Genomic DNA, 26,505 nt, shown 5'->3' with positions numbered 1-26,505 from the left:
CCGCCGCCGCCGCCGCCGCCGCCCCGAGCATTCAAACTGGTATCTCATACAGACAAAAACTTTGCAAATTACTTCTTCCAAGTCGAATAACAACTTGAATACTGTACTGTAGATGTAGAGTGGACAGTAAAATTATAGGCATTAATAATAAGTATCTTAATTTAAGTAAGTAGGTATACCTTACTATTGGATAACTTGATCATCTTGACGATACATTGTGACCTCATGTACCTACTGCTATATTACCGAAGACGATTGATTTTCTTTGTTTCATTCCTCGTTATAATGGCGTTAAACGTACATAGTTTATGTAGTCCTGTATCTATAAAGCAAAAACAAAAGTAATGTTGTGTAAGGGGTGACCCTAAAACCTAAATGAATTCTTCCACCTAGGTAGAAGAACATCTAGATAGCGGGCCGCACAAAGCTTGTTTATGCAAAAGCTTAGTAAATAAAGGTGTTATAGTGCATCAGTTAAGCGGTTCGGTTCTCTAATTAGAGCGGTCGCGGGTTCGAGTCCCGGCGATACCATCGCGCGTGTTGCGTGCGCGCGCAGATTGGGGGGAAATACCTTCGATGGGGAGGCAGCGTTTAGCTACCGTTTATGTTTATATTGTTATAAATATACAAAAAAACATTCTTTTGTACTTATCCATATTTCAAAGGATAATTCTGTAAGTACTAGCATCTATATTACGTATTGGTATAAATAATAGTCCATGCCTTCGCTAAAGTTGGCTGAAAACTTTCTCGGTCAAAGTTTCTATCATTGTATATTCATGGTGGGGTCTCCGGTTCTACGAAACTTTGCGCCACTCTATCATTACTGTAAAGTTCATTTTATTTTTATTTCAATTACAAAATCTCTGTGATAGTCTCTGCGATGTAATTTGAACACAAATTGTTGGACTCAATCTGTTTGGCCACCAACAACGAACACTACAATAGAATTAAATTCCACCTTAAATTTGACTATAATGGCTTCCGTGGGTTAATTTCTAAAATGTCGGCAAATTAAAGGTTTCTGTGTGAACCGTGACGCGAGGAAATCGCTCTCAGCAATAAGTCACACGATTGTGCGTTACAAATTAGATTTTTGTGAGCGCCGGATTCTGGTAGTTTAGAAGACATTTATTCCGTCGGATAAAAATCAACCCCTTTTTTACTGATGTCAATTATTTATGAAGCATCATTTTTTTATTTTGATATTATATTGGAAAATATATGAGAAATTCTTTTAAAAAACTATTTATCGACTTTTGATTGTCTTTAGACAGTCGATTGGCTATATCCCAACATTATAGGCTAATTCAGTAATCTGTACTAAATTGCTAATGCATGCCACCTTTCTATCACTCAAAGTTCCACCGTTAGAGGTTATACCTCCTCTCAACATACCAACCACCGCTACAACGCAGTTGATATTGAAGCACCTAGAATCAGGCGGTCAGTCATCAGACGTCATCGTTGACAGCGCCATCAATCAGCATCAGGCGCGCCCGTCACGACGGCGACGTCACGTCAACGACAACGCAGACAGATTGTTTTCTATAGATACATAATTACCTTTACTGTTGTACCATTTTAGTGCACTTGTTTTCGAGATGGGAGATGCTTACCTGTGGAAGAGACAGTTTTGTTAGTGATTTTGTGGGAGATTAGGTTAAGAGTTGGCACAATGCCTTGAGTTAGACTTTGGATAAGTCACCTATGTGGGATGAAGGTTGAGAATCGGCAGAAGAGATCAATCTACAGAGGGCTTATCACGGGCTAACGTGGCAATTCGATACTATTTTCGATACTACACAAACATATGGAAAAAACAGCGCCAACGTAGTTACTTTTGGAACTAACACCTTACATTTGACAGTGACAGTTGACGATACGCGGAACTTTAACGAGGGTTCGAAAATCTTGTAATCGCTGCACAGTATACCTAAGTCCATCTGTATACACGTGTAGTGTAGACCTAGACCTGGTAGCTAATCAAAAATCAACGTCAAACAAACTTCCACAGAGCTTGGAGAGTTTAAAAACACGAAATATGAACAGGTTCTCCTACCTGTGTATTTAATGAGGGTCAGCCCGCGGGCCCGCTTGACGAACCCTGCACTTATGGGCTATTACTGTGGGTTCCAACCTAAGGCTAGCTGTTAGGAATTTTTGGTTAGAAATTTGATTGTTGAAAGACGTAGTAGATTAAAATAGATTAAGCGTAGATCAATGCCTTACTTGTAAATTACGAAGTAATAGTTCATCTAATAAAGTTACATAATATCGTTCTACCCCAACATCTAACGTACGGAAGGTAAGCCACTGCCATTTTAAACTTAGCGCGTAAAAACCCTTAGGTACAGAATAACTCTGATCAGAGCAAAAAACTATTTAATGAAGGTATCAGCTTACTTCTCAGTCCACATCCGCCACGCAAATTCAATCCGACCAAATACGTAGTTAATTTTCTTCATGTCGACATGACATGCGCGAATTCACCTGCGTACATCTAGATCTAGGCACATAGACTTAATACTAGATTTCTAGACCACTTATCTACCGGTTTGCGCGTAGATGTTTAATTTCCCTAATTACCGCGCGCCCAGGTTCGAGTCCCGGTGAGTATGGGTTGTAGGTGTGGAGATGTGGAGGCATTAGATCACTCATGGGGTTAGATTATACATCACGGACACTTCAGGTGAGGAGAGCGCCATTCATCAACAGTTAGAGAATTGAACTGTTGTCATAATTTTCAGAATTCTCTGATCCGATTCAAAGAAATAAGTACAAAAGCTGCTTAATTTAAGTACTTAACTTATCTACCTATACTTATTTGGGAAAATCTCATTAACTCACAAGTCACTACCTAAGATAAAAAAGTATACATTAAAATTACATAATAACATTCATATTGTCACCCGGAATCGGTCCCTCTCTGCGCAACGAGCGAGGTTCCAAGAAGACTCGGGTAGAAAGTGTCGTGGAATCAGTGGGTACTCGCAATAAGTGAGTTACCATACGTCCACTTACTTAATGCATACCTACTAGTGGTAATAATTATAAAGTGAATTTAATTTAATAATTATAAAGTGAATTTAATTTAATAATGTCAATTGCATGTTAAAAATTTATATTGAATAAAGGCTTTATTATTATTATTATTATTATTATTACTAGTGGTACAGGCGAGCCCATGATAACTTAGAATGGAATACTCATTACCGTATTTTCATATTACATAAAGTACCTATTATATTTTTGTATCAGTGAGGCCTATGTCAACGATTTCAGAAACTCGGTTAGTCTTATATACAGGCTGTTGCAAAGAGGGTATACTAAGCCGAAACCTACGTGTGCAGCAAGTTATATCCAAGCCCGGTAATAAAATCAGAATGTCAAAATAGAATCTACTACACACAACTTTGTACCTAAACACTTTACAAAACCACCTGTTTGTGGTGTCCGATATACATGACTGTATGTATTCTATTATGCATCATGTGGCGGACAGTACATAATGCTATCTACATTTTCACACGCCGGGTAACACTTTCGTTTATTGACAGCTAACTGCATTAATTTAACAGGCGATTAACTTAGCCAGACGTACCTTTACCATTTATGCACTAACTCGTCTACTTATACTTACCCAAATACCTGTTTAATAAAGATTATAATTATTATGTATAGCTGTTCCCGCGCGCTCCGCTTCGCCTTAAAAAGTTTTCCCGTGGGAATTCCGGGATAAAAAGTAGCCTATGTTCTTTCCCAAGGTCTAGACCGTGTGTATATCAAAATTAATTCAAATCCGTTCAGTAGTTTTGGCGTGAAAGAGTAACAGACAGACAGACAGACAGACAGACACAGTTACTTTCGCATTTATAATATTAGTTAGGATTAGGATTAGTTAGGATACTTACCTACCTTTACCTATCTACCAACTTTGCTGTCACTACTCCCTGGTTTCGCTTCAGTGTAAAAGGTTTTCTTGTATCCCAAATCCCATGTATGTCTATGTATACTGTAGAAAGAGTTTCTGTATAACAGTTTTCCAGTTAACGAACGTAAGATTACATTGTAACACTGCCGTGGCGATAGCCGCTTGTGCAATTCAACAGTAGCGCTTAACGCCCTGTAGCGGCGAATAGCTGAACTAATGCTTCTGCTTCTAGATTATAGATGGCGCTATTGTACAATTAAAAGTTATAACTTTTATTGCGAATGCGGTGAAATGAAAATGAATCCTTAATTGCATCGAACATATTTTCATTAATTATATTCGCAGTAGCCTTTAACGATAATGACATAATTCTGGGTTTACACCCATAGTCATTGCGAGAGGGCTGCGATAAAAGGGTTATTATTTTATTGTTATTGCATTCGGTTTTCCGGCGAATAAATGTTAATTTAACCATTCACAAGGATCTCCGGCATTTGCAAATAACATTTAAGTAAGTCAATTAAGTGGTTTCTCCGGCCACACGGTTTAGGAAAATATTAATTTATATTTTACCTACATAAGTACATACATTGTTATTTGTATTTTTGAAGTGCTAAAACAAAGAAATTAAAAGTATGGAATACCAAATAAGTGCAACGCAATTATGTATTCGTTTTGGTATTAGCAAGGTGGGTCTTCATAGTTAATGCTATGACTAATTTTGCAGGCGCTTAGCATTCCTATTCCTACATACTTTTTTTTTGTTTGTTTAAAACATGTTTAGACCTCACTTTTAGAACTTGGAGGGGAAATCAGATCAGTTAAACCGGCTAAAATCAGTAGATAACCTATAGTTACCTATAGGTTCGATAGGTATCTAACGCATAGTTTTAACTTTCATTTTGCACTATTTTCATCAATCAACGCTTTGACCCGTCCGGAGGCTCCGGAGGCGTGTCAACTGGCACTCGGTGGCCACAATGTATTCATTTACTGTAATTAATGACTAAACGACCAACTTGTAAATTTACGGAGAATGGCCATTTCTCTATGGCGCCATGACCCAGAGCGGCCATTGATGAAACAAACACTGATGTGTAGTCCGTGACTACAGCATATACTGGTATTAATTTTATTATTATGAGACATGGGAGAACGAAGATATAGGTGCTGAAAGATCAAGTCTTTCTACTGTACTAGATGTTACCCTCGAGCTAAAAATTGATTTTAAAAGTGTTTCCGTGGGAATTCCTGGCTAAAAAGTATTTTATGTTACTTCGGGATAACGGGAAATTGAATAGAATGAAATAATTTTTGAAATTGGTCTCTTTATAAAAATAGGTTTCTGAGTGTGAAATGTGCAAAAATAATTATGATATTATTTGCATAAATAAAATCATGTAATACATTTTGTGATGCGCTATGAATTGGGAATCCCATGATTTAGATTATAAAACTTATTTGTGCGTGTACCATTCAGCAAAATCTTATTTAACGAAAAAAATATATTTAATTAATTTACTTTTGAACCCTAATATCTCAAGAACCCCATGGTTTAGATTTTTTTAAATATTTTTCCCTGATAATAGACATTTTTATCAATAACTTAAAATAGGTTTGGTGAGTGGCTGCTAACTTATGCAAAGCGGGTCAGGTTTCGCCATTCTTCTTTCCTTTGAGCCCGTGTGGGTAGTTATGAATTGTTTATCGCCACCGCCGACACGTGTATCGAAGTCAATGAATCGGCGCCTATGGGATTGGAAGTTTTAAAACTATAACTAGGTATGTTTATCTAGGTGAGTTAATCATAGGCGGTACGGTCTTCCCACACAAGAGGATCCACCAAACAACTTGGACGTCACCAGATGGTCTCACAAAAAATCAGATAGATCACATTACAATTAGCAGAAGATGGAGACGATCCCTCTTAGATGTGCGAGTTAAACGTGGCGCAGATATGGACAGTGACCATCAGCTCCTAACATGTGAAGTGCGTCTAAAATTAGCAGCACAAAAGTCAACACTGAAAAGTGCCTCAAGACTTTTTGACTCAGCGAGGCTAAACGACCCTAATACTCGTGAAATCTTTGAAAAGGAAATTACCGCCAGAGATGTACTGCTGCATAACGAACAACTTGACGTAGAACAAAATTGGAACGCGGTCAAAAGTGCGTTTACTGAAGTCAGTGAAGCGGTGTTAGGCTTTCAAAATAACAAAATCAAGCCATGGATGTCTGCCAATACGTGGACCCTTGTGGAAGAGCGGAAAGAAATACATTCTTCTTTAATTCAGTTGTCAAATACTTCGCCTGAATATAAGACTCTCCAGGCAAAATACGCTGATCTCCGGAAAAAATTAAAGCGCAGTGTTAGGAACGACAAAAGGAGAGTGGTACTAAGTCTGGCTTCACAAGCGGAAGCTGCTGCCGTCGCAAAAAACATGGGTGCTGTTTACAACACCACAAAAGCACTAGTAGGTCAATTTAAAGGCAATAAGAACACTGCAAAGCCTATCAAAAACGAAAACGGCGATCTTCTTACTACAGTAGAACAACAACTCCAAAGATGGCATGAACATTTTCGAAACATCTTAGAGGTTGAAGTTGTGGCAGTAGCCGAAGACAATGAAAGCCCTAATAGACAGCAAATGAGTGACATCTGTACGGATCCGCCAAGTTTTCATGAAATAAAAAAAGCCGTTGATGCTCTTAAAAACCGTAAGTCGCCAGGTGCAGACAAAATAACAGCCGAGATGCTTAAAGTAGACAGTGCAAGAACAGCAAATATGCTATACCCGCTTTTTAAACAAATCTGGATCACAGAACACTTCCCTGAAGAATGGAAAGAAGGGTTGCTAGTTAAAGTTCCCAAAAAAGGCGATAAAAGCAACTGCAATAACTGGAGAGGTATCACCTTGCTCTCTATAGTGTATATTGGACACTGCCTCAGAAGACCAGAGGGGAATATCGCCAAAATGGCGTTAGATTGGAATCCGCCGCAGGGCAGACGGTGCAAAGGGCGACCTGCAATAACTTGGAGGCGATCCATTCTCAGCGACCTCAATGCCGTCGGAATCTCCTGGGACGAGGCCAAAGAAAGAGCCCAGGACAGGAACGTCTGGAGAAGAACTGTGGAGGCCCTATGCTCCTCGTGGAGTTAGAGGAATTAATGATGATGAGGTATGTTTATTTTGTGTAATTGTATAAGCTACCTTCATAAGTACCTACCTACCTATGTCGACAAGTATGTACCTATTCACACTGTCCCTTGTTAATATGAGAATGTCAGCCCTAACATAAAAATGAAAGCTAGCGTCAGGAGTATTATATTTAGTTATTTAATTACATACCTAAGTATCTATTTATTTTCGTCTTTCCAGCAGCAGCAGTATGTACTTAATGGACAACATTTCATTTTCTTTACCCTATATTTTTATTAGTTATTCGGAAAGTTTATAGAAAATTAGTGGACCCGTATTTTTTTATTTTATATATACCTAAATTTTTGCATGTTATTTTTAACTTTAAAGTTAATTATTTTAAAACCGGAAGTGACGTCACATATTAGGCTCAATTTTTATTTTTGTCTATTGCCTGAGTCTCGAAAAAAAAACATAAATGACACTGACTTAAACTTTGTTTACATGTCAACCAACAAATGGGTCATTTTCAAATGACCTTGATATTTCTAATGATGGAAAGTAGGTACTTATCATGTAAAAAAATAAGCAGAAGCATTTTTTCAGCTGTGTAGGCGGTGGCATGCTCTGGGACATATTATATAGAGATCATCTCTTAATAATAAATAAAAAAAATAGTCAGAAAGTGTCAGAACAGAATTAATGAAAATGACCCAAATAAACAACAACGTCACGATAAAACATTAACGTCAATCAAAAATGAAAGTGACAGTTACTTTGTTTTTAAATATATAGGCTATGATCATCAAAATGCATCGCACCTGATGCATGACATCATCAGCACTTTTTTACTATTTTATGATTTTCTCGAAAATGATACATCCAAAAAATACAAAAACATTTTTTTTGTGGCCTTTAGAGCTAAATCTCGAAATGGTTTTCGATTTATAGCAGCTTTAGTTTTTTGAAATGTTGTCCATTAACATGACATCTATAGTTTGTGGTTTAGACAACTTATAAACAAAGCCTGAAGGGCTAGCACGGGTCGCATTTAAGACGTGACAAAAGTGTTGTAACGCGCTCACTCACATCGATCGCGCAGCCTCAAGAGCGAGCGAGACGGAGAACTTTTGTCACGTCCTAATAGCACCCCGTGCAAGCCCTTCTGAAAGAACTATGGTGATTGCTTGGGCGTCGTCACGACGGCTCGTGGCACCCAACACCTGACTGTCGGCCGGCTCACTGCCACTGACAGCACCGTGGGAGCGAATGCCTCAAGTTGCCATAACGTATCAATTTACTAAATAGAATTTAACGGTGATCAAAACACTGGTATTATCAGTGCCGGTCATTTTCTCTGACCTTCAACTTGGATTGAACCTGCCTTGCCATTCCCACACGGATATCATGCCTAAAGTAGATTGTGATTGAAGACTGGATAATACGATCAGAGACAAATATTTATACGCACATGTAGTTAAAACGATCTTATAATAATAATATAGACTACTGTGATGGGTGTGGTATGGGTGTGCGACGCTGAGTGGGTTGTCAAAGGTCCTGTGCTAATTTAGCTGATATGTTCTGTTCGTGTGTGTACTGTGTAGGTATTAAAAATAAGAGTTGGTGACCCGTAAATTGACACCAATTTCTACTGAGACGTGGCGTTCATAAATTAATAATTGTCTTCCTACGTAGTTGATTTAAAACATACTGCCTGCGTTTGTCTTCTTTAATGCTACATCAGGGATGGAGAAAAGGAACAAGAGGTGAGATGTACTAGTGATGTAACGAATATTCGCATTCGCATTCGCATTCGCGAATATTCGCATATTTATGGATATTCGCATTCGCATTCGCATTCGCAAAAATTTGTGCGAATGTTTTGCGAATGTCAGTATTAATTAGAAAAAAACTATTTGATAAAAATGGTACGTTAACATAATGAAAATCCATTCGTTTATAACCTTTTTATTACAAGTAACCTTCTTAATGACATTTTCAGTCTTTACTTTATCATTTGGTATTATTTATAATGATAAATCTGTCGGATGAGTTCGTATCCGCTCGGCAAATCTCGGAACAAAATTGAGACTGAGTATACCGATACGCACTGAAATCTGTTCAGTGTCAGCCTTAGTGCCAATTATTTCTCCATTCTCAGTTAGAGCATAACCAGCGAGTACTGGTTAACTTTTGAAACATGTGTCATGAATTTTATGTTGGAGATGACGTTTATTTTATAAATCAATCCCTATAACCGACAATGGAGAAATTGGCACTTAGTGGTTATCTAGCCGACAGGGATTGATTTATAAAATAAACGTCATCTCCATATAAAATTCATGACAGATGTGTCAAAAGTTACCCACTACTCCCTGGTTATGCTCTAACCGAGAATGGAGAAATTGGCACTCATTATTAAGTATATTGTGTGAGAACCATTACACACTCAGAAACCGTACCGCACAATGTGTCGTAACAGTTACGGGAGTGTCATCATCATCATCATCACGACCCATGACGTCCCCACTGATGGGGCACTCACAACCACATGGGGTCTCCTTCCAATGAAGGAAGGGGTTTAGGCCTAGTCTACCACGCTGTCCTAATGCGGGTTTGTGCATCCCAACGTAAGCAAGCTTGTGCTGAGAAAGTTTACGGGTACCTAAGTGGGCAACCCGACTGTCAGATGTTTTCAAGCTGCCCGAAGGCCTCTGACAAGGCTGAACGACTGCTGCCGAAGCAGCAACCGGGACCCACGGCTTGACGTGCCGTCCGAAGAGTCCAGAAAAAAAACCAATTGAAATCGGTCACCCATCCAATCACTGACCGTGTCATGTGTTACTTAACCTCCGTGATCAGTTACGATCACTGAAGCTAGCTTGACTACGGACGCTTCAAAAAGTGTACTTAACGAGGTACTTTATTTTAAAAAAGTGCGTCTAGTATTGACTACTCTGATTCGGAATGCGCCTAGAACAGGAAACCATACAAATGGCGCCAAATTTGAACACCAACTGAATATTCGCATTCGCATTCGCATTCGCGAATATCGAAATCAGATATTCGCATTCGCATTCGCATTCGCGAATGTTTAAAAACACACATTCGTTACATCACTAAGATGTACCATCTAGATACTAACAATATGTAATTGTATAAAGTTTAAGTTCATCGATTTACAAATGTACCTAGTGGTGGACAGTATTTTTATAAATAAATAAGTAAACAGAAAATCAGCAGAAACATTTAACACACACATTCAAAACAATTCTCTAAAAGTTATTTTCTGAAAACGAATCAGTGCTTTCACGGCTTCGCTGAAGAGAACAAAAGGCAATAACCCATTTCACGCCATTCACATGACGCAAACCAGGCCATTACACCCGGCACACGCAATCGGGAAACACTCCTCATAACTTTACTTTGCCTTTTCAAAAGTAACCAAATACAGTGAACTAAAACCAAATACTGCCAAAAACCGACAAAAAAATTAAAACAGAATCTTTAACAAAACATTACATAATACAATAAACAAACCGAAATCTGACAAAACAAAAACGATCGCTGGTGATTATGACGATCGTGGGAAGGTAGTCATCGTTGCTCCTTCTGAAGCTGCACAAGTAATGGAAACAGCCAATGACAATTGAAGACGAAAGGCGAAGGATGCCATGTCCACGAATCTGACGGGCGGGCTGTGCCAGCTGTGCGACGGGACGGTGGAATGCGCGCCGACCGCCGTGTTGCTGGTCGCGCTCATACACACGCTGTACGGACACATCGGCACGGAGCCAGATTACTTCGGCCAGCCAAGAGACCAGGGGATAGAGGAGGAGGATAATATTGAGCGGGGCAGGTAACGTTAAGCATGTTTTTTACGCAGATATTACCGGGTGTACCACTAGTCTCAGATTAAACTCGTACCTCATCTTGTGTATAATTTTGTACCTCATAAACGTCTGACGCACCCTGGGCAGTCAGCGACTGACGATTTATCTGATTGGATAATCCTTTCACCACGGTGATAAACGCTAGTCCAGCTCGCAAGTATTTGTTAACAACAAGATACGTAGAAGAACACTACAGCGACAGCACAGAAATCCGCTACCCTTATCCCTATCCTTATTCCTGTTTACAACCAGATACATAGATGAACCGCACAGAATGCCTCTAACCAACCCTCATTACCATCATTATTCCTTCCAGGACATCTCGTGTAGAGAAGCTGCTCCAGTACGGGGGCAGCGCTCGCTGGCGGCAGCAGCCGGAGCCGGCGCCCGAGTACGACTTCATCGTGGTGGGCGGCGGCACCGCCGGCTGCGTGCTGGCCAGCAGACTGTCGGAGAACAAGAACTGGAAGGTACGCCTGTATTGCTGCTTCTTCAACAAGACCTATTTATACACGATCAGAGGAGTCATTGTTACGACTACACTCATATTATCATTCTCACGTTATAACGATTTGATATTGATATCCTATATACGATACGCATTGTTTTCAGGTATTGCTGCTAGAAGCTGGTCCACATCAACCCAAAATGACTTTGATCCCAGCGCTCACAGCCGAGTTCAAGTCCTCAGCCATCGACTGGCAGTATCACATGAGACCTAAGAAGGGGTGAGCACTTTCCTTAATTTACAAACCTAACGGTATTTTTCATCAGTCGTATAGGTGTATCACATTTCAGGTTTTGCCAGAACCAGGTGGACGGGTGCGATGTGGTCCAAGGAAGGGTCCTTGGAGGGACCTCATCTATTAATGAAATGGCCTACATGCGAGGTAGCCCTGCTGACTACGACGCGTGGGCGCTGGCAGGCAACGAGGGCTGGAGCTACAGCCACATCCTGCCATACTTCAAGTACTCCGAGGGGAACTACGACAAAGACATCTCCAAAAACCATTACTACCACTCGACACAAGGACCTCTCGACGTCGGCAGATACCCGCATGTTGACGACAATGTCGATATTCTACTGGGAGCATTTAATGAGATGGGATACAACTATACAGATATAAACGGTAAAAACCAGCTGGGATTCATGAGAATTCAAACAACCAGCTACTTTGGAGAAAGAGTCAGTACATACACTGCGTTCATAGAACCAATACAAATCATAAGAAACAATCTCGTTATTATCACAGAAGCATTAGTCACTAAAGTAATATTTAAACATACTCAAAATACCATGCGCGCTGTTGGCGTAGAATACATGATGAATGGTACAATATACAAGGCTTTAGCTACTAAAGACGTAATTGTAAGCGCTGGCGCTATAAATACACCAAAATTATTAATGCAATCAGGTATCGGGCCCAAGGAATACCTGGATTACCTGAACATTCGGATAGTGCGTGACCTGCCGGTGGGGGCTAACTTTCACGACCATGTGTCAGTGTGTTTGCCGATCATCCGGCTCGGGAAGACTGCAACTGCGGAGACGTTTGTAGAGAAATTGCGAGACATCACTACTTACTACGGGAAAGGAATCGGTCCGTTGTCTGCTAACTTCCAGGTGCTGGGATTATTTAAAAGCAAATACAGTGACGTGCCAGGAGCCCCTGACATTGAGATTCGCTTCAAAGGTCACGACTCACACATGTACTACGATAGGATGGACATGTGTGTGTCCCTGCTCACACCGAACAGCCGTGGTCAAGTGGTGCTCAATGCTTCGGACCCTGTGTTCGGAAAGCCCTTGATATATCCCAACTTTCTGAAAGATCGTCGAGATGAGGAAAAACTATTAGAAGGAATACAAATTGCAATCAGTCTTTTCGACACAGAAGTTTTCAAAAAAGCTGAATATGAATTCGATCCAAGATTAATACTCAATAATGAATGCAAGAACGATAAAAGAGCTACGGATGATTTTTGGTTATGTATAGTGAAACACTTCTCGGAACCTATGCACAATTATGTTGGGACATGTAAAATGGGTCCCCCGAGTGACCCGGCCGCTATCGTCGACGACCACCTGAGAGTCTACGGGGTAGAGAGGCTGAGGGTGGTCGATGCCTCAGTTGTACCGAAAATCCCGAGGGGCTCAACGCTAGCTCCTGTCATCATGATAGCTGAAAAAGCGAGTGATATAATAAAAACATCTTGGTACTAAATAATTATTTTATTTACAATTTACATAATTATCTCTAACTTTATCATCTTCCATTGTAGAACTGATTCTTAGATTCTCTCCAATCTTTAATTAACATCCTTGAAGCCTTTTCGGCAATCATCATTGTTGGTGCAAATATACCCCCCCTTACATGGGTGGGCATCACCGATGCGTCTACGATCCTGAGACGCTCTATACCGTGCACCCTTAGTTCATAATCTACAACGGAATCCTCTTTACTATCTCCCATCCTACATGTTCCTATTGGATTGCTCATAGCTTTAGTAAAATGTCTCGCTATACAATTCCATTGATCTCTATTCTTAATCCTATCACAGGGGAATAAGTCTAGAGGAGCAAATTTGATTTCTGCTTTCTTTAGTTCTTTTGTATCAAGAAGTTGCAAAGCAATGTCGATACTATCAACTAAAGTTTCAATATCTTCATTTTCTTTCAGTAGATTCGCTTGAATAGTTGGCCTTCCATATTTGGGATTTCTTTTGTTTAGTAAAACTTTACCTTTACTTTTAGGCCTTAATAGCACTGGGTAAACGTTCACCAAGTTATAATAGGATATAGGAAGACTGTGCTCTTCAGCTACTGCTACACTTATATTTGTGAGTAAAAACTTATCACTTCTAACAAAGTTACCTTCTAAAACGTATTCTACATCAGGACCTTTACTATTTTCATACAATTGTACAAAAGCTGACACTTGGCCTATACCAACTGATGCTAAATGTCCACTTCTGCTTTGGAACCATGTTTTGAAATCAGCAATTATTTGACTTTCACTGACTGGAGCCACATCGTTAATACTGAAAGCCAAGCCCCCAGTGGTCACCTGATCTTGATAGTTGAGACCGACTGGAAGGTCGTGAATTGTTGTAATGTTGAGTTTCTTTAGCTCAGCTTTGGGACCAATTCCTGACAGATGGAGAATTTTGACATTATTAATAGCTCCAGCAGTGAGCAACACTTCTCGTTTGGCATAAGCAGGTCTTTCTTTACCCTTTTCATGTTCATAAATAACTGCTTCAACACTTTTTTCCTGTTTGCTTATTACAATTTTGGTTACTGTGGCACCAGTTTTAACCACTAAATTCTTCCTGTGCCTGATAGGTTTAAGGAAAGCATTATTAGTGCTAAGCCTAGTATTGTTGGCTATCGCGAACTGGTTGTTGACGACTGCTTCTGGGACATTGGCGTTTATGTCGAGAGTCTTAAGGCCCATTTCTCCGAAGGCTGCGGTGAAGACTTCCATGTATCTGTCGACGTGCTTGAACCTCTGCACGTGCATCTCTCCGCCGCGCCCGTGGTAGTGCGAGTTCATCAGCACATCGTAGTCACCTACAATAAACGTTTTAAAAAAGTGATAAATTGCAATGTAGTTCCAGTTCATTTCAATATTGTTTACAAAAGTAAATCACCGTTTACTCGGTTAATAGAACGTGACTAACTAGCGTTGGCTGAGAGTGAATTGTTTACAAAGTTTGCTTTTGCCATAATGGCATACCTACATTGTGTTGTGATACTATATAAAGTACAAAGGACTTTTAATTGAATTATATTATTACCATTGTCCTCGGAAGCTTTGAAGAACTCCAGCAGGTTCCCAAATTTCCAGTCCAAGGACGCTGCTGCAGCAGAATTGTGCCAGCCGTCGTAGTCAGACTTGGACCCCCGGGTATACTTCATGTTGTTCACCACCGTGGACCCCCCGAGGACCTTCCCGGTCTTGATCTCGCACGAGCCCGAGGGTCGTGAGATGCAGGAGAAGGCATTTCTCTCAGTTTTGTAGTTCCAGAGGATCGGCCGGTAGTCTTTGGTTGGGACTCCCGGGATGTCGTAGTCTATGTTCTCTTCGTCACCCGATTCTAAGAGAAGGACCTGAAATTGTTAAGCTAGATGTAGGGCGTATTGTAGTGATTAAATTTAGTTAAACTATAACAATAATGAAATAGACAGGTAGGTTTGCATCTCTTGCGTGTTGCACAACCCACTGCATTGAAAGAAAGGCATTGCATTGAAGGTGCTGGTTTGAGTCAGAATTAAGAAGTAGGATTTGTGACGTATTTTCCTAACTCACGGCTATTTATGGAAGAAATTCACGTCTACTGTGAAACTTATTAATGATTGAAACCCCACTTGAACGAGCACAAATATAACGGCCAAGTGCCCACGTCATTGCATTTTAAAGCCAACTTGTTCAGAAACAGTGACGTCATAGTCTGACTTCACACGATACTCTGCAGTAATGAATCAATATTCCTTCATGAAAATATTATATATGTACCTACCATTAGGTACCTACCTATTATACCTAGGTATGTTGTTATGCTGCACAGAGAACCACTGTTTATGGTAAACAGCTGTGTTAGTACAGTTCAGATTTGTTGGTAACTGCTATTAAAATCAGTATAACTTAGTGTACGTAAGTAGGTACCTGCATGTGATTCATAATACTCAATAATAATATGGTAACAATCGTTCTATTGTTATAAATACTTAATAAATTATTCGTTTCATTGTCAATATGCCGTCCGGCTGATAAAATTATTAATTTAATCAATCAATTTCAATACAGCTGCTTATCAGTGCAATTTGCAATGAATAAGAAATACAGCAGGTTCATTATTTTAGTAAAGCGTTGAGCACTTTAAAATAGAACCTAAGTTCTTGTGCTTTAAGGGTATAGACACGATTTTGCAATGAACTGCAAGTGTCACATTGTAACTATAACATAACATTCTTACTTTAGTTTAACTCATATGTAGGTTTAAGCTCAATGACGAAAAAAGGTTCACACTATGTACAGTCATTATATTGGCAGGAGCTGCCTATGACATCCAGTCGTCAAACCGACGACTTTGGACAGGGAGCCGGCTGGACCAGGAAGGCCGAGTACAGAGTGATAAGGAGCTCCTTGGGTGACACCGATACTAGCTGTACACTACTGGTTGGTGATGACTACGAGCCTAATCCTACATGCTCTAATACTCTGATAACACCTACCGAGTGGAGTGGCGAGATCAAGGAACATAAGTACTTCTCAGACAGTATCCTCGGCCAATTAACGGCTAGCAATTGATCGAGGCTCGGTCGAAGATACTATCTCGCCACTGTACTCAGTAGGAGTCCAGGGTATAAACAGTGAAGAACCTCCCCACCTACCCTCCACTCAGGCACTGCCGACAGGCGGTTGGCCAGCACGCAGCCCGCGGTGCCTCCTCCCACGATGATGAAGTCGAACACGCTGTTATGCAGGTCGTCCGACCGACTCTTGGTGGCCTTGGAGAACAGGTCACCAGCTGCCTGGGAGCTGATGCTGATGAGGACCAGGATGCGGAGCAGGTACATCCCGGGGTCGCTACAAGAAGGAATGTAGATAGTAGCGGGAAGGTTTCTTATGAAATACACTCAAGAAACTCATAAAGACTAGCTTTACGACACTGTCTGCAATATTGAAGTAAATTTAACAGTAGGTACATCATAATATTACCAATGAAAAACGTAAATAAATACTAAATTAAATGTTTAAAAAATTGGGGTCATTAATTGGTGCCGACATTTTGTAAGTGGAACTTTTTCATTGCTCGTGAGTGTAAATTCGTTATTCGTGAATCGAATCTGATGATGAGAGAAAATTTGGGTATCAATTTAAAAACCTATGAATAGTAAATAGAAAAAGTCGAAGTTATTGTTTTGGTCATGAAATGAATAGCATGTTCATGATCAGATAAGGGGCTGATATAACAGTACTAATACTAATTAGTGGTAGTTAGTGTAACCAGTGGCAGTGATCTAGATCGAGCATGTGCAATGAACTTTACACTTACATAATGGACATTTTCGCCAATTTATGTATCTACTGTATAGTATAATATGCTTTATGAAAGACTCATATTAAAATCGTTTAGGTCGCACCCACATATTAAGTAATTTAGTTAAATGGTTAATTTATTAATTACAACATAAATTACGTGAGCTGGGTGAAGTCGCTCTGTCCTTTCACAATATAGGAACAAGTAAATTCATACCTAAGTTCGAATAGCCAGAAATTTACTGTACTTATGTAGCACTTATTAGAAGAATAAATTAATATGTGGGAACATCTCATACTCGGCTACCTGACCCCAAGCCTGGAATATGGGTGTCTGATAAGTATATCTACTAATGCTAAGGTTAGTCAGACACATCGGCATCCAAATGGAAAGCGCACTAACCCGTAACCTCATGGTTTCTTCAGTTCAATCCTAGACAAAGTCACACTACATGCAATGCTGACTTACTCTGAGCAAACCGTGCACAACCCTTAAGTAATTGTAAGATTCATTAAAGTTATTAAAAAAAACGAAAACTCACCTGAATAAGGTCAAAAATCCCATGATAATCCAGCGTGGTGAAGGCACTAATTCACACCACCTCCACTGAAGTCAGCGGAACAGACGAATGAAGTAGAAAATGGTGGAAGCCCCCGGCCGGGGCCGCGCTCCAGCGCACGCATATCCGATCTTGCGAAGCATCCTCGAGGTGTGCCAATATGAAGCAGGGACTCACTAAAGGGGGGGCTGAGGGGGTCATGCCCCCCCTTGAAGGTCCTAAATACTTTCACGGCAAACTTTGAAATATTTAAAACTTTAAAATATTGCGCAAGCTTGAACATGACAAAATTTGTTTGATGTCATCTTGCCGCACCGATTTTCAGCCAGTAGGATACTTAGGTACTATGCATATGCACTACTTGCACCATGAAACAAAATATTACAACCTATCAATAAAATAGTACAAAAAGGCAGCCATATTGTTTAAAGTAATCTCTACCAGATACCTGATTGGGGCATGCTGATGCCCCACCGCGGGCACCCTGGGTCCACCCCTGGAGGGTAGAATATTAGTCAGTGTCATGTCATACTAAATACCTGCTTATGTACGGTAGTACATGATCGACTGAAGGCGATCGGCCTATTTACATGACAATGTTTGCGTTGCGTGTGAACTACTGCTATGTAACTAACTATATATTTTACAGGTAAGTAGGTAGTACTTACATACAAAGATATTATTTAGCAGTTCGGTTGGAAGATTTGAGACATTATTCATTGGTCCTTTTTGCATTGTTTTTGACACACCATTTTGTTTGTACCAACATTATCGTTAACTCGTAGAATATAATAAGGCTACTTAGTTACTCTGTCTAGCTAGGTAGGTATCTACTTAGGAAAATTGGTAGGAAAGAAACTAATGATGTAATAATAGGTTCGATTATCATTAAGGCGGAGCTTGTCAAGGTGAAATGTTTCAGTTTCAGTGAATTATTATTATACCCGGGTCAGTCTATAAACTGTCTATGAGTAATCATGTAATTATCCAATTTAGGATTGATATTTTTGACTAGGCGTAGGTATATGTAGTTGACGCTCAGGGATAACCATATCTGTCCTAATTAGTTAAGATCAGTGACTAAATTAATTTAAGAAGTAAAATAATAGATAGAATGTAAATGTTCTTTAATAATATAACTTTGAACTGTGGCAAAAATATTTATTTAATGATCACATCATAATAAATAACAATTTCATTGGTTCGTTATTTTAGTGAGTTTGTAAACATTTGAGATTCGACATTTCTTAAAAGGTAGTTTGAAGGCCTAAGTTTCTATTTTCACTCTAATTTTATTCAAAAGCACCACGAATGTTACGTTACTGTTGCAAAAGCTGCATTTTACAATTTTCAAGTTCAGTAAATTAATGAGAATTTATTATGAGTACTTAACTTAATTTTGTATATTTAACTACAGTATTTTCTTGTGCGTTGCAAGCTGTATGTTATTGACGACATAATAGTATAATATGTGGCGACATCTCACACACATGCCACATGGTAATGGTATAAGCAAATGGTATAATTTTGGAACATTAAATTTATCTATAACTAAGTAAATAGAGGTACAAGTAATGCACTAAAGCAGTTCCCGGGTGACCAGTTCACTTCAATATCTCTTAAGTTTACAATTCTACCCACAATGTTTGTTATTAATCTACATTACATGTTATTTATTCGATGACTATTATATTCTTAAATGTATATAATAGGCCCTGTATTCATGAAGACTCCTAAGAATTAGGTCTAATCAGGACACAAATTCCGAAAGAAATATCTGAAAGGTGTATAAGTACTTGTATCTATAGCCTTTCATATTAAATAAAATAAAATATAAATAGCCATGCCAAATGCATTCTAAGTATAAAATATAAATAATAACTAAAACATAAAAACCAAACATGCAAACGATAGTAAAGAAGTACCTACTGTGGAAGTTTACAAAACAATAAAAATAACCACTAGGTATAACTTCTATATTGGATTTAAATAAGTTTAATGAGAATGAGTTGTCTATTAAAGTTTCACCCCAATCGGGACTCCACTTTTACTCTGTTGTATAGTATATTCACTGCTTGTAATACAACGTGATAGGGTCGCAGTTAGCGTGGCAGCACCCCGGTAGCACTAGTGAAGTCACAGGAGGGTGGTTGAGTAGGCACGAGGTGTACAATATCACATGCTATAACAATATCTGGACCCTCACGCACGACATTGTAACATGCATGACGCAGGCGGCGGGTTTACTTAGCTATTACTATAACAATATTTGGCAAAACTCTGATTTGAAGGCAGCTTATTATCACCTCAGTTTTCGAGTCCAATAAAAAACAATCACTTGAGGAATTTTGAACACCACTTTTACTCACGAGAATCTGTTCTCTTCCCTCCTCTTCAGCAACAGATCGCACAGGCCACATAAATCTAGGCTTTCTTTCGTCTCCTCGGACGTGAGTGTCGGCTCGACGTCGCAGTTCACCAAGTTGCCCCGCAAGCAGGCATCCGTCGCGTGGAGTGTGAAGCGTTTGTCCGCGGGGAAGCCCCGGGGCTCCTCACCGTCGTGGAGCACCAGCGCGTCGTACTCCCACATCGGCGCGAACCCCCGGTTGTTGGTGATGAAGCAGCGGCCGCAGTTGCGACTGGTGAAGACTTCCGCGCCCTGGCGGTCTGTGAGCGCGGGCCGGCCGGCCGCCGCCAGGTGCACCAGCCCGTACTGGTCCCCCAGCGAGGCCTCCTGCCGCAGCAGCACGTAGCTCGTCGGCGGGAACATGGTCCAGCTCAGCACCTCGTACAGCAGCACGTAAAGCAGCGCGATCAGCACGCGCTTCCAGTAGTAGAAGTGGCCGCGCCGAAACATCGCCACCGCATGGTGTCGTGCTGTCAGCGGCCAGCCTCCGAACGTCAAAGTGACAGCCGCGCGGCCTCCTTGCTCACTCTGGCTCGGTTTCTGTCAGTCTTTTACAGGCACTTTGTGTTTTCTAGTTTGTAGTTTCGCGTGGCGCCGCGGTGCGTGTCGGACAGGACTACGGTGGCGGCGCGCGCGGGCGGCTCTGAGGCCCACGCCGCCGGGTCGATACCACTTGTCGCCAGTCGGCCGACAGCCCATCCGGCGTCAACGGAAAGTTAACTTAGCACGCAACAACACTAGTGCTAATTCAGTTTACACGCGTGGCGGCTTTGAGCCGTTCTCGGCGCCGGCATCGGAATAAAGACTGTGGTCTCGACGTCGCGCGGAGACGCCGGGAGGGGCTGGGGGGTGGTTGGGGGTTGTTTTCCGGCGGGCGGCGGCGGCGTGAGTCATCGCGTGACGTCACGGATACGTGTGACGTGGACAGTTGGCAGAACGGGCTAGGTTGGCAATGTTGGCATGCTCGGGGGAAGGTTATCGATTGCAGCATGCGGATTATCCTCGCTCATCCAGATAATAATATAGCGCTCAGATAGACTGCACTAGCCCAATGTCATAGCTTTTCTTTGTAAAATCAAAACACCCTATTATTTCCTCGGATCTTGATTTCGTTTGAATAGGCATGGCACCAATAGTACCTACTTATAACACTGGTTGGGGTCAATAGACTAAGGTGGGTTATTGTAACAGAGGGGTACTAGTTATTATTCTGTGACAGTTGTGAGTGTTGTGACAAAGCAATTTTCATAAATATTTTTATATTTGTAAGTGTAAAAGTTGCGTAGAATGACTTCAACGACAGAAAAATGTTTGTCGGTCTATTTGCAGCACCCTGTACATCGTGCCTGGCACGATGACCCGCTACCGGGTTAGTCGCCGATAAAATGTTGTCCTTGTAAAGGCTTCCGCAATTATACATATTGGCCATTAGGTATAACAATATCAATGACACGAATGCTATTATTATGTGACTACTGACACTAGAAAGGAATTGCTGGGTATTGAATATAGATTGCTACATAAACTTTATTTGCTGTGTTTATTAGGGTACGCTACCATTATAGAGGACCTTAGCTTAGGCTCTAGGGTACAAAGCATCGTAAGAAAGTTAATTTTGTGGTGCTACTAAGGTTGCATTTTAGATTATTATTAATGTAATGTAATTTCTTCAGGTCCAGACCTAGACCAACTAATTATATCAAAGTAATACCTATAAATGCCAGCTTCTGTTAACCCGGGTGTACTCTCGGTAATTTTCGTGAATCAAGGTTGGTAAAATGATAGGTAACAGTCATGCGAAGCGATGCGAAGGTCATTGAAAAGCGACATTGTAAAAGAAAGGAACTTTATGCGTTCATTTTAATACAAATTGAAAACGCTGTAAGTACCTATTGATAAATATAATAGTGTATACTTATGGGCTTGTTATTGTTATCGCTTATTGCAGTCAGTAATGGTCGCGCCAGTAGGTACAATACAAGAGTGATTGACTTCCATTCGTGATTATTGGAGTCGTCTGCCTAAGCAGCGAATACAGTCATGTCATAACCACTCAACATTACAATAAGAAAAATCACTTACTTACCTATTAACCAAACTAGATGTAAAATCTTTCATAGTTCTACCAATTCTTAGGTTATCTGTTATTTTTACCTTACTGAGGCGTGTATAGTTCGGTCATCAACGACTTAACGACTTCAAAAATAAATTAATAAACTGTCTCACAAGCATGATAAATAATAAAGATTATCAATAATATACCTACTTACAGTATTACTAAGTAAATATTTACTAAACTATAAAATAAAAATAACTAGATGATAATGGCTCGGACATATTGTACCTTTGGTAGTTTCGAATTAAACACCAGCATAGCGAGCCCGATTTAGTCTCGCTACTGAACGCCAGGGGAGCTGCAATCGGTTTTTCATACAAGCGACCGAATCAACAAGTGTCAAATGTATAGGTAAATGTACCAAACAAAGAAAGTCCTGTAATGGGGTCAAGCCCCTACATAAAGCATAACTAAGTATTGGTCAGTTAATTTCCGGGACTGCCCCGGGCGCGGGGACCCTAGATTTGTTATCAGACCCTAAATCAAACTTATCGGTTGGGCTATGGGTAAAATGTAAGGATATTTCGTGCCGTTGGCCATACACAAACCGTGGCTAAGAAAAGATGCAAATGAAATGTTTAGATAAAATAGGTCGGTATTTAAAACTTACCTGCAAAAAAAAAACTTTCCTGTCAGTAGGTACTGGCCCATACTATAGGTAGAACAGGTAATTACTGGAAATAATATCCTGTATCGCTTAATTTTGTATGCTATTTACCTACTTTTATGGACACCTTGTAAAATCATTCTTTAGTGTAATTTTACTATTTTAATTTACTAGTAGCGCCATCTCGTGAAAAGTAGACATATTTAATTGGTAGATCCAGTAGCAGTCTGTTAATGTTTACTTTGTTAAATAGATGGCAGCACGTGTTCTTTTCTATACCCTTTCTTCAGTAATACCTAAATAATTCTGAAAGCATATTAAAATTACAGGAAGATTCTTTTTCGTGACAAGTACCAGCTCGTTAAAGGGAAATATTTTGTTATTTTCGCACCATAAAGTAATTAAACACCTAAGGTAATTTACCCTATACCTAGACATTCGTCTAAAACCGTCTGAGTTTCTTCTAAAATGTAGTCAAGTTTTGTATCTCAAATGTAAAGTTGCGCAATAATTCTCTAGTTCAGTTCCGTACTCAATAATTAAGAGCATAGTTTAATCGTAAATCATCGGTTATCGTGTGGCTTGTAGCGGCGGATTGTACTGTTTCAGACATTTCATATCATAGGGGCACTAAGTACGATTAATGTCTATGCATTTTACATTACCAAGACCTAGATCAATAACTTTCCTAAACATCCATTGAAAGTCATCAGCAACCGATCCTATAACGCTACAAACGACGTTGTTGCTCTTAAACTCTTGAAACAAATGTTATAGATAAGAGTTAAAAACAGATAGTGTGGTTACTTGCATGAGTATCCTTCTTTTCTATTCTAAATCTAGAAATCACGGCTATCTGCAGACATTGATATTCTGCACAGTGGGACCATCAAGTGGCCCTCATTCAGGCATCATTTAGCGGCGCTTCATCACGACAGGCGCACGCGCATACACGGTAGCAGTGCACACTGCACTATCAGGAGATCTTGGCAGATCTAGATAGAATAATATGGAATAAGTACTCTTTATTTGTTCTTGTATTAACAAGTTGTAATTTCATTAGGGTAGAAGAGGCGGTTTTGTAACTTAAAGCGTCTCTGCCACACAACCTTTTGGATGGATGGACTATAAGAGATTGAGATTGGGTGCATGTTAAAAGGAGTAAGTATATACCTATAGTTTAATTAATATAATTATGAACTACACACTAACAATGATTATATAAAATTGATAATTGATCTATTTTAGATTTGGTTACTCTTAACGGTTATTGGGTGCTTAAATAACGTTGACAGAGATAGACGTTTTAGATTATAATTTATCAGCAGTTTACCTTTACTAAAATAACAAACAAATCCTTTTTTTCCCTTGAAAATCTCAGATCTTTCTTTAAATTACCGATGATGCCGAGCAAGCAAGGGGTCTACAGTGTACACAGATACATGACACACGCGGCACGCCTCAGAACTAGGAACGGAAATCAGATTTTCCAATTTAGAGCTAGCTCACTGCCCCTGGAGGGCTACACTATATTGACGAAAAACGAACGAACATGAGCTTTCGGCACGTTTAATACAACGAGATAGTCATAGAAAGATCCTTGATTTCTCGTCACATAGAGTGACCCCCCCGGTCCGCTCGCCAGTCCGCCCAGCAGTCCGCTCGTGACTTCACTCGATAAATCTGTCTGTGTGTCGACATCAGCTGATTTATGGCACGACAAATTGTATTAGAGCTGGGGGGCGGCAAGCGGTGGGAGGGACCGAATTAAATATAAATAATATTTAATGCCTTCCTTGACCACCTCCTAACATGATGTGATTTGTAACTAAATATTATTCCGTTGTGAAGTCATTTGGTTATTTAACTATACAAACAAACATAACTTGCGTTTACCAATAACCGCAGGATGAATAGTCCCCAATGGCCGGACATGTTAAATCGACAATTAACAAAACATGATAAACGATCGACCGATCAAGGGAAATATGTTTGTTTGAGTGTGCGCCGGTAGGGTGAGCTGCCCACAGTTGGACCGTCGCCAGCACGACGCGATAACATATCGACACTGCCATCGCGAGACTTGCGAAGCGCACTCATAAAAGCTTTTAATACTGTGTTGATTTTTTTGCATTTTCGAACCGAATGTTTTGGTAGCAATGCTGCGAAGTTATTTTAAGAGAACGTTTAAGAATAAATAGCTTATCTCTGCTGCATTCCTCTGAAGCCTTGTCCAAGAATATCCGCCGAATATGCTTGATTCTCTAAACGAATTTCGTTGCTGAATTGTCAGATTAAATCTGTCCATCTGGTAGCATCCCTCTTTACATTACTAATCCTATAACATTTATTGAAGGGTTTGGATCGTGGAGGGTCCGAATCGTCTTATAGTTAAGACAGTTTAAGATAAAACGCGTCTTGAAACAAATCCCGCTCTGGACCTCGCTCTAAATGGATAGAGTTTGTAACAACTAGACCTGCCTGATAATGAGGCTGATAGAAAATGGAAATTAGGCAAGGTCAATTTAACGTTATAAGTTTTTACTCATGCAGGAATGGACACGAGTTGTGTTAGGTTAGGTTAAAGGTAAGCATTTCCAATCAGAAATAAATACTTAATCATAATCATCATTACTACTTTTGAAGGTTTTCTACTAATTACAACCATACAAACTAATTGCCAATATGCAAACTGCCGCCTACTTTTGTCACATATAATCAGGACAAAATAATTGCATAATTCCTAGTCCTCTCATCCAGTTGTCGTGGCCATGTCTAGTCGTTTTTAGCCGCGGGTCCGAGACAAATGTCCGGTGCTGGCGCGCGCGTGGCCGCGATAAGGCGTCGTTACGCGCAGCTGTCGCCCGGCGGGATTCGACGGGATTCGCCGGGATTCCGGGATTACGGGATTAGGGGCAGGTGAGCTGAAAGGCGAGGCCGGACTTACGAAGCGCTGCCAATTGATGTCACTGGATTTTGTGTCTTACCTGAAACAATGAAGTTGAAATGTTAGCATACACATACAGTCACAATTAGGTACATAGGTTAGGTAGGTACACATTTTATGTTTTGTAGCTAAACACATTCTATTGTAGATACCTTAGCATAAAAGCTCGATTTATAATACATAAATACTTAACTAACACGCACTCACACACGCACTCACGCCTTGTACTAATGTACTCCCTTGCGGGGTAGGCAGAGGTGCATTGCTGCACCCACTTTTCGCCTGAGTGTTATGTTAGTCCCAATGGAATAGGGGGCGGGCCTATTGCCATTTTACGGGCACATCCAAGACCCGAGAACAAATATCTGTATTTAAACAAATACCTGCCCCAGCCGGGAATCGAACCCGGGACCATCGGCTCAGTAATCAGGGTCACTAACCACTACGCCATTCGGTCGTCTTACTTAACTACTTAATTTATATTTATTTAATGATGTGTGTGATGAATTATTTAAAGTGGTGAGTATAATATGAGTAATTCATCTCAACTGGCGGTCCATCCATCCAGCGCCGCACATTCGACAGTACAATAGGGTGCGCGCCCCGCGCCGGCACTCGCTCGCATAATTAAAAAGGGTCAATCCGCATAAATCGTCCGCTCGCGATCATTTGTACATTCGCGGGTGACCGCAGAACATATTGGACTGTTTCCAGCCTCATAATGTAGCGGAAATGAAATATTTTTTGGTTATTTTAACTGCAATAGTTCGGTTTTTACAACACAATTAATGATGTCTAGTCGAACTATTTGTTGCATGGAATACTTATGAAAAATTCTGTAATATTGTACTA

The 26,505-nt window shown here is 40.2% G+C and overlaps 4 protein-coding genes across 6 annotated transcripts in view; 1 reads left to right on the top strand and 3 right to left on the bottom strand.

The window, feature by feature from the left end:
* The window catches only part of LOC105384052 (protein prickle-like), a 333,604-nt gene that overhangs the window by 144,476 nt on the left and 162,623 nt on the right, over positions 1 to 26,505 (bottom strand). The gene's annotated exons all lie outside the window — the stretch shown is intronic.
* Positions 10,751 to 13,193, top strand: LOC105382008 (glucose dehydrogenase [FAD, quinone]). The gene is made up of 4 exons (XM_011551825.3): positions 10,751 to 10,935; positions 11,286 to 11,439; positions 11,582 to 11,697; positions 11,768 to 13,193. Exons 1-4 carry the CDS (start codon positions 10,751 to 10,753, stop codon positions 13,191 to 13,193), a joined length of 1,881 nt encoding a protein of 626 aa, XP_011550127.3.
* On the bottom strand, positions 13,188 to 17,767 carry LOC105382035 (glucose dehydrogenase [FAD, quinone]). The gene is made up of 4 exons (XM_038106323.2): positions 17,559 to 17,767; positions 16,368 to 16,563; positions 14,771 to 15,083; positions 13,188 to 14,543 (listed from the first exon to the last, which is right to left on the bottom strand). The coding sequence occupies exons 1-4, from the start codon at positions 17,579 to 17,581 to the stop codon at positions 13,237 to 13,239; spliced, it is 1,839 nt and encodes a 612-aa protein (XP_037962251.2). The 5' UTR covers positions 17,582 to 17,767; the 3' UTR covers positions 13,188 to 13,236.
* On the bottom strand, positions 18,723 to 20,857 carry LOC125490001. Its single transcript, XM_048627928.1, has one exon. The coding sequence runs from the start codon at positions 20,431 to 20,433 to the stop codon at positions 19,942 to 19,944; it is 492 nt and encodes a 163-aa protein (XP_048483885.1). The 5' UTR covers positions 20,434 to 20,857; the 3' UTR covers positions 18,723 to 19,941.

The sequence above is a fragment of the Plutella xylostella genome, chromosome 19 (genome assembly GCF_932276165.1).
Source record: "Plutella xylostella chromosome 19, ilPluXylo3.1, whole genome shotgun sequence".
In the NCBI taxonomy this organism is placed as follows: domain Eukaryota; kingdom Metazoa; phylum Arthropoda; class Insecta; order Lepidoptera; family Plutellidae; genus Plutella; species Plutella xylostella.
This window is presented reverse-complemented; position numbering and strand designations above follow the sequence as displayed.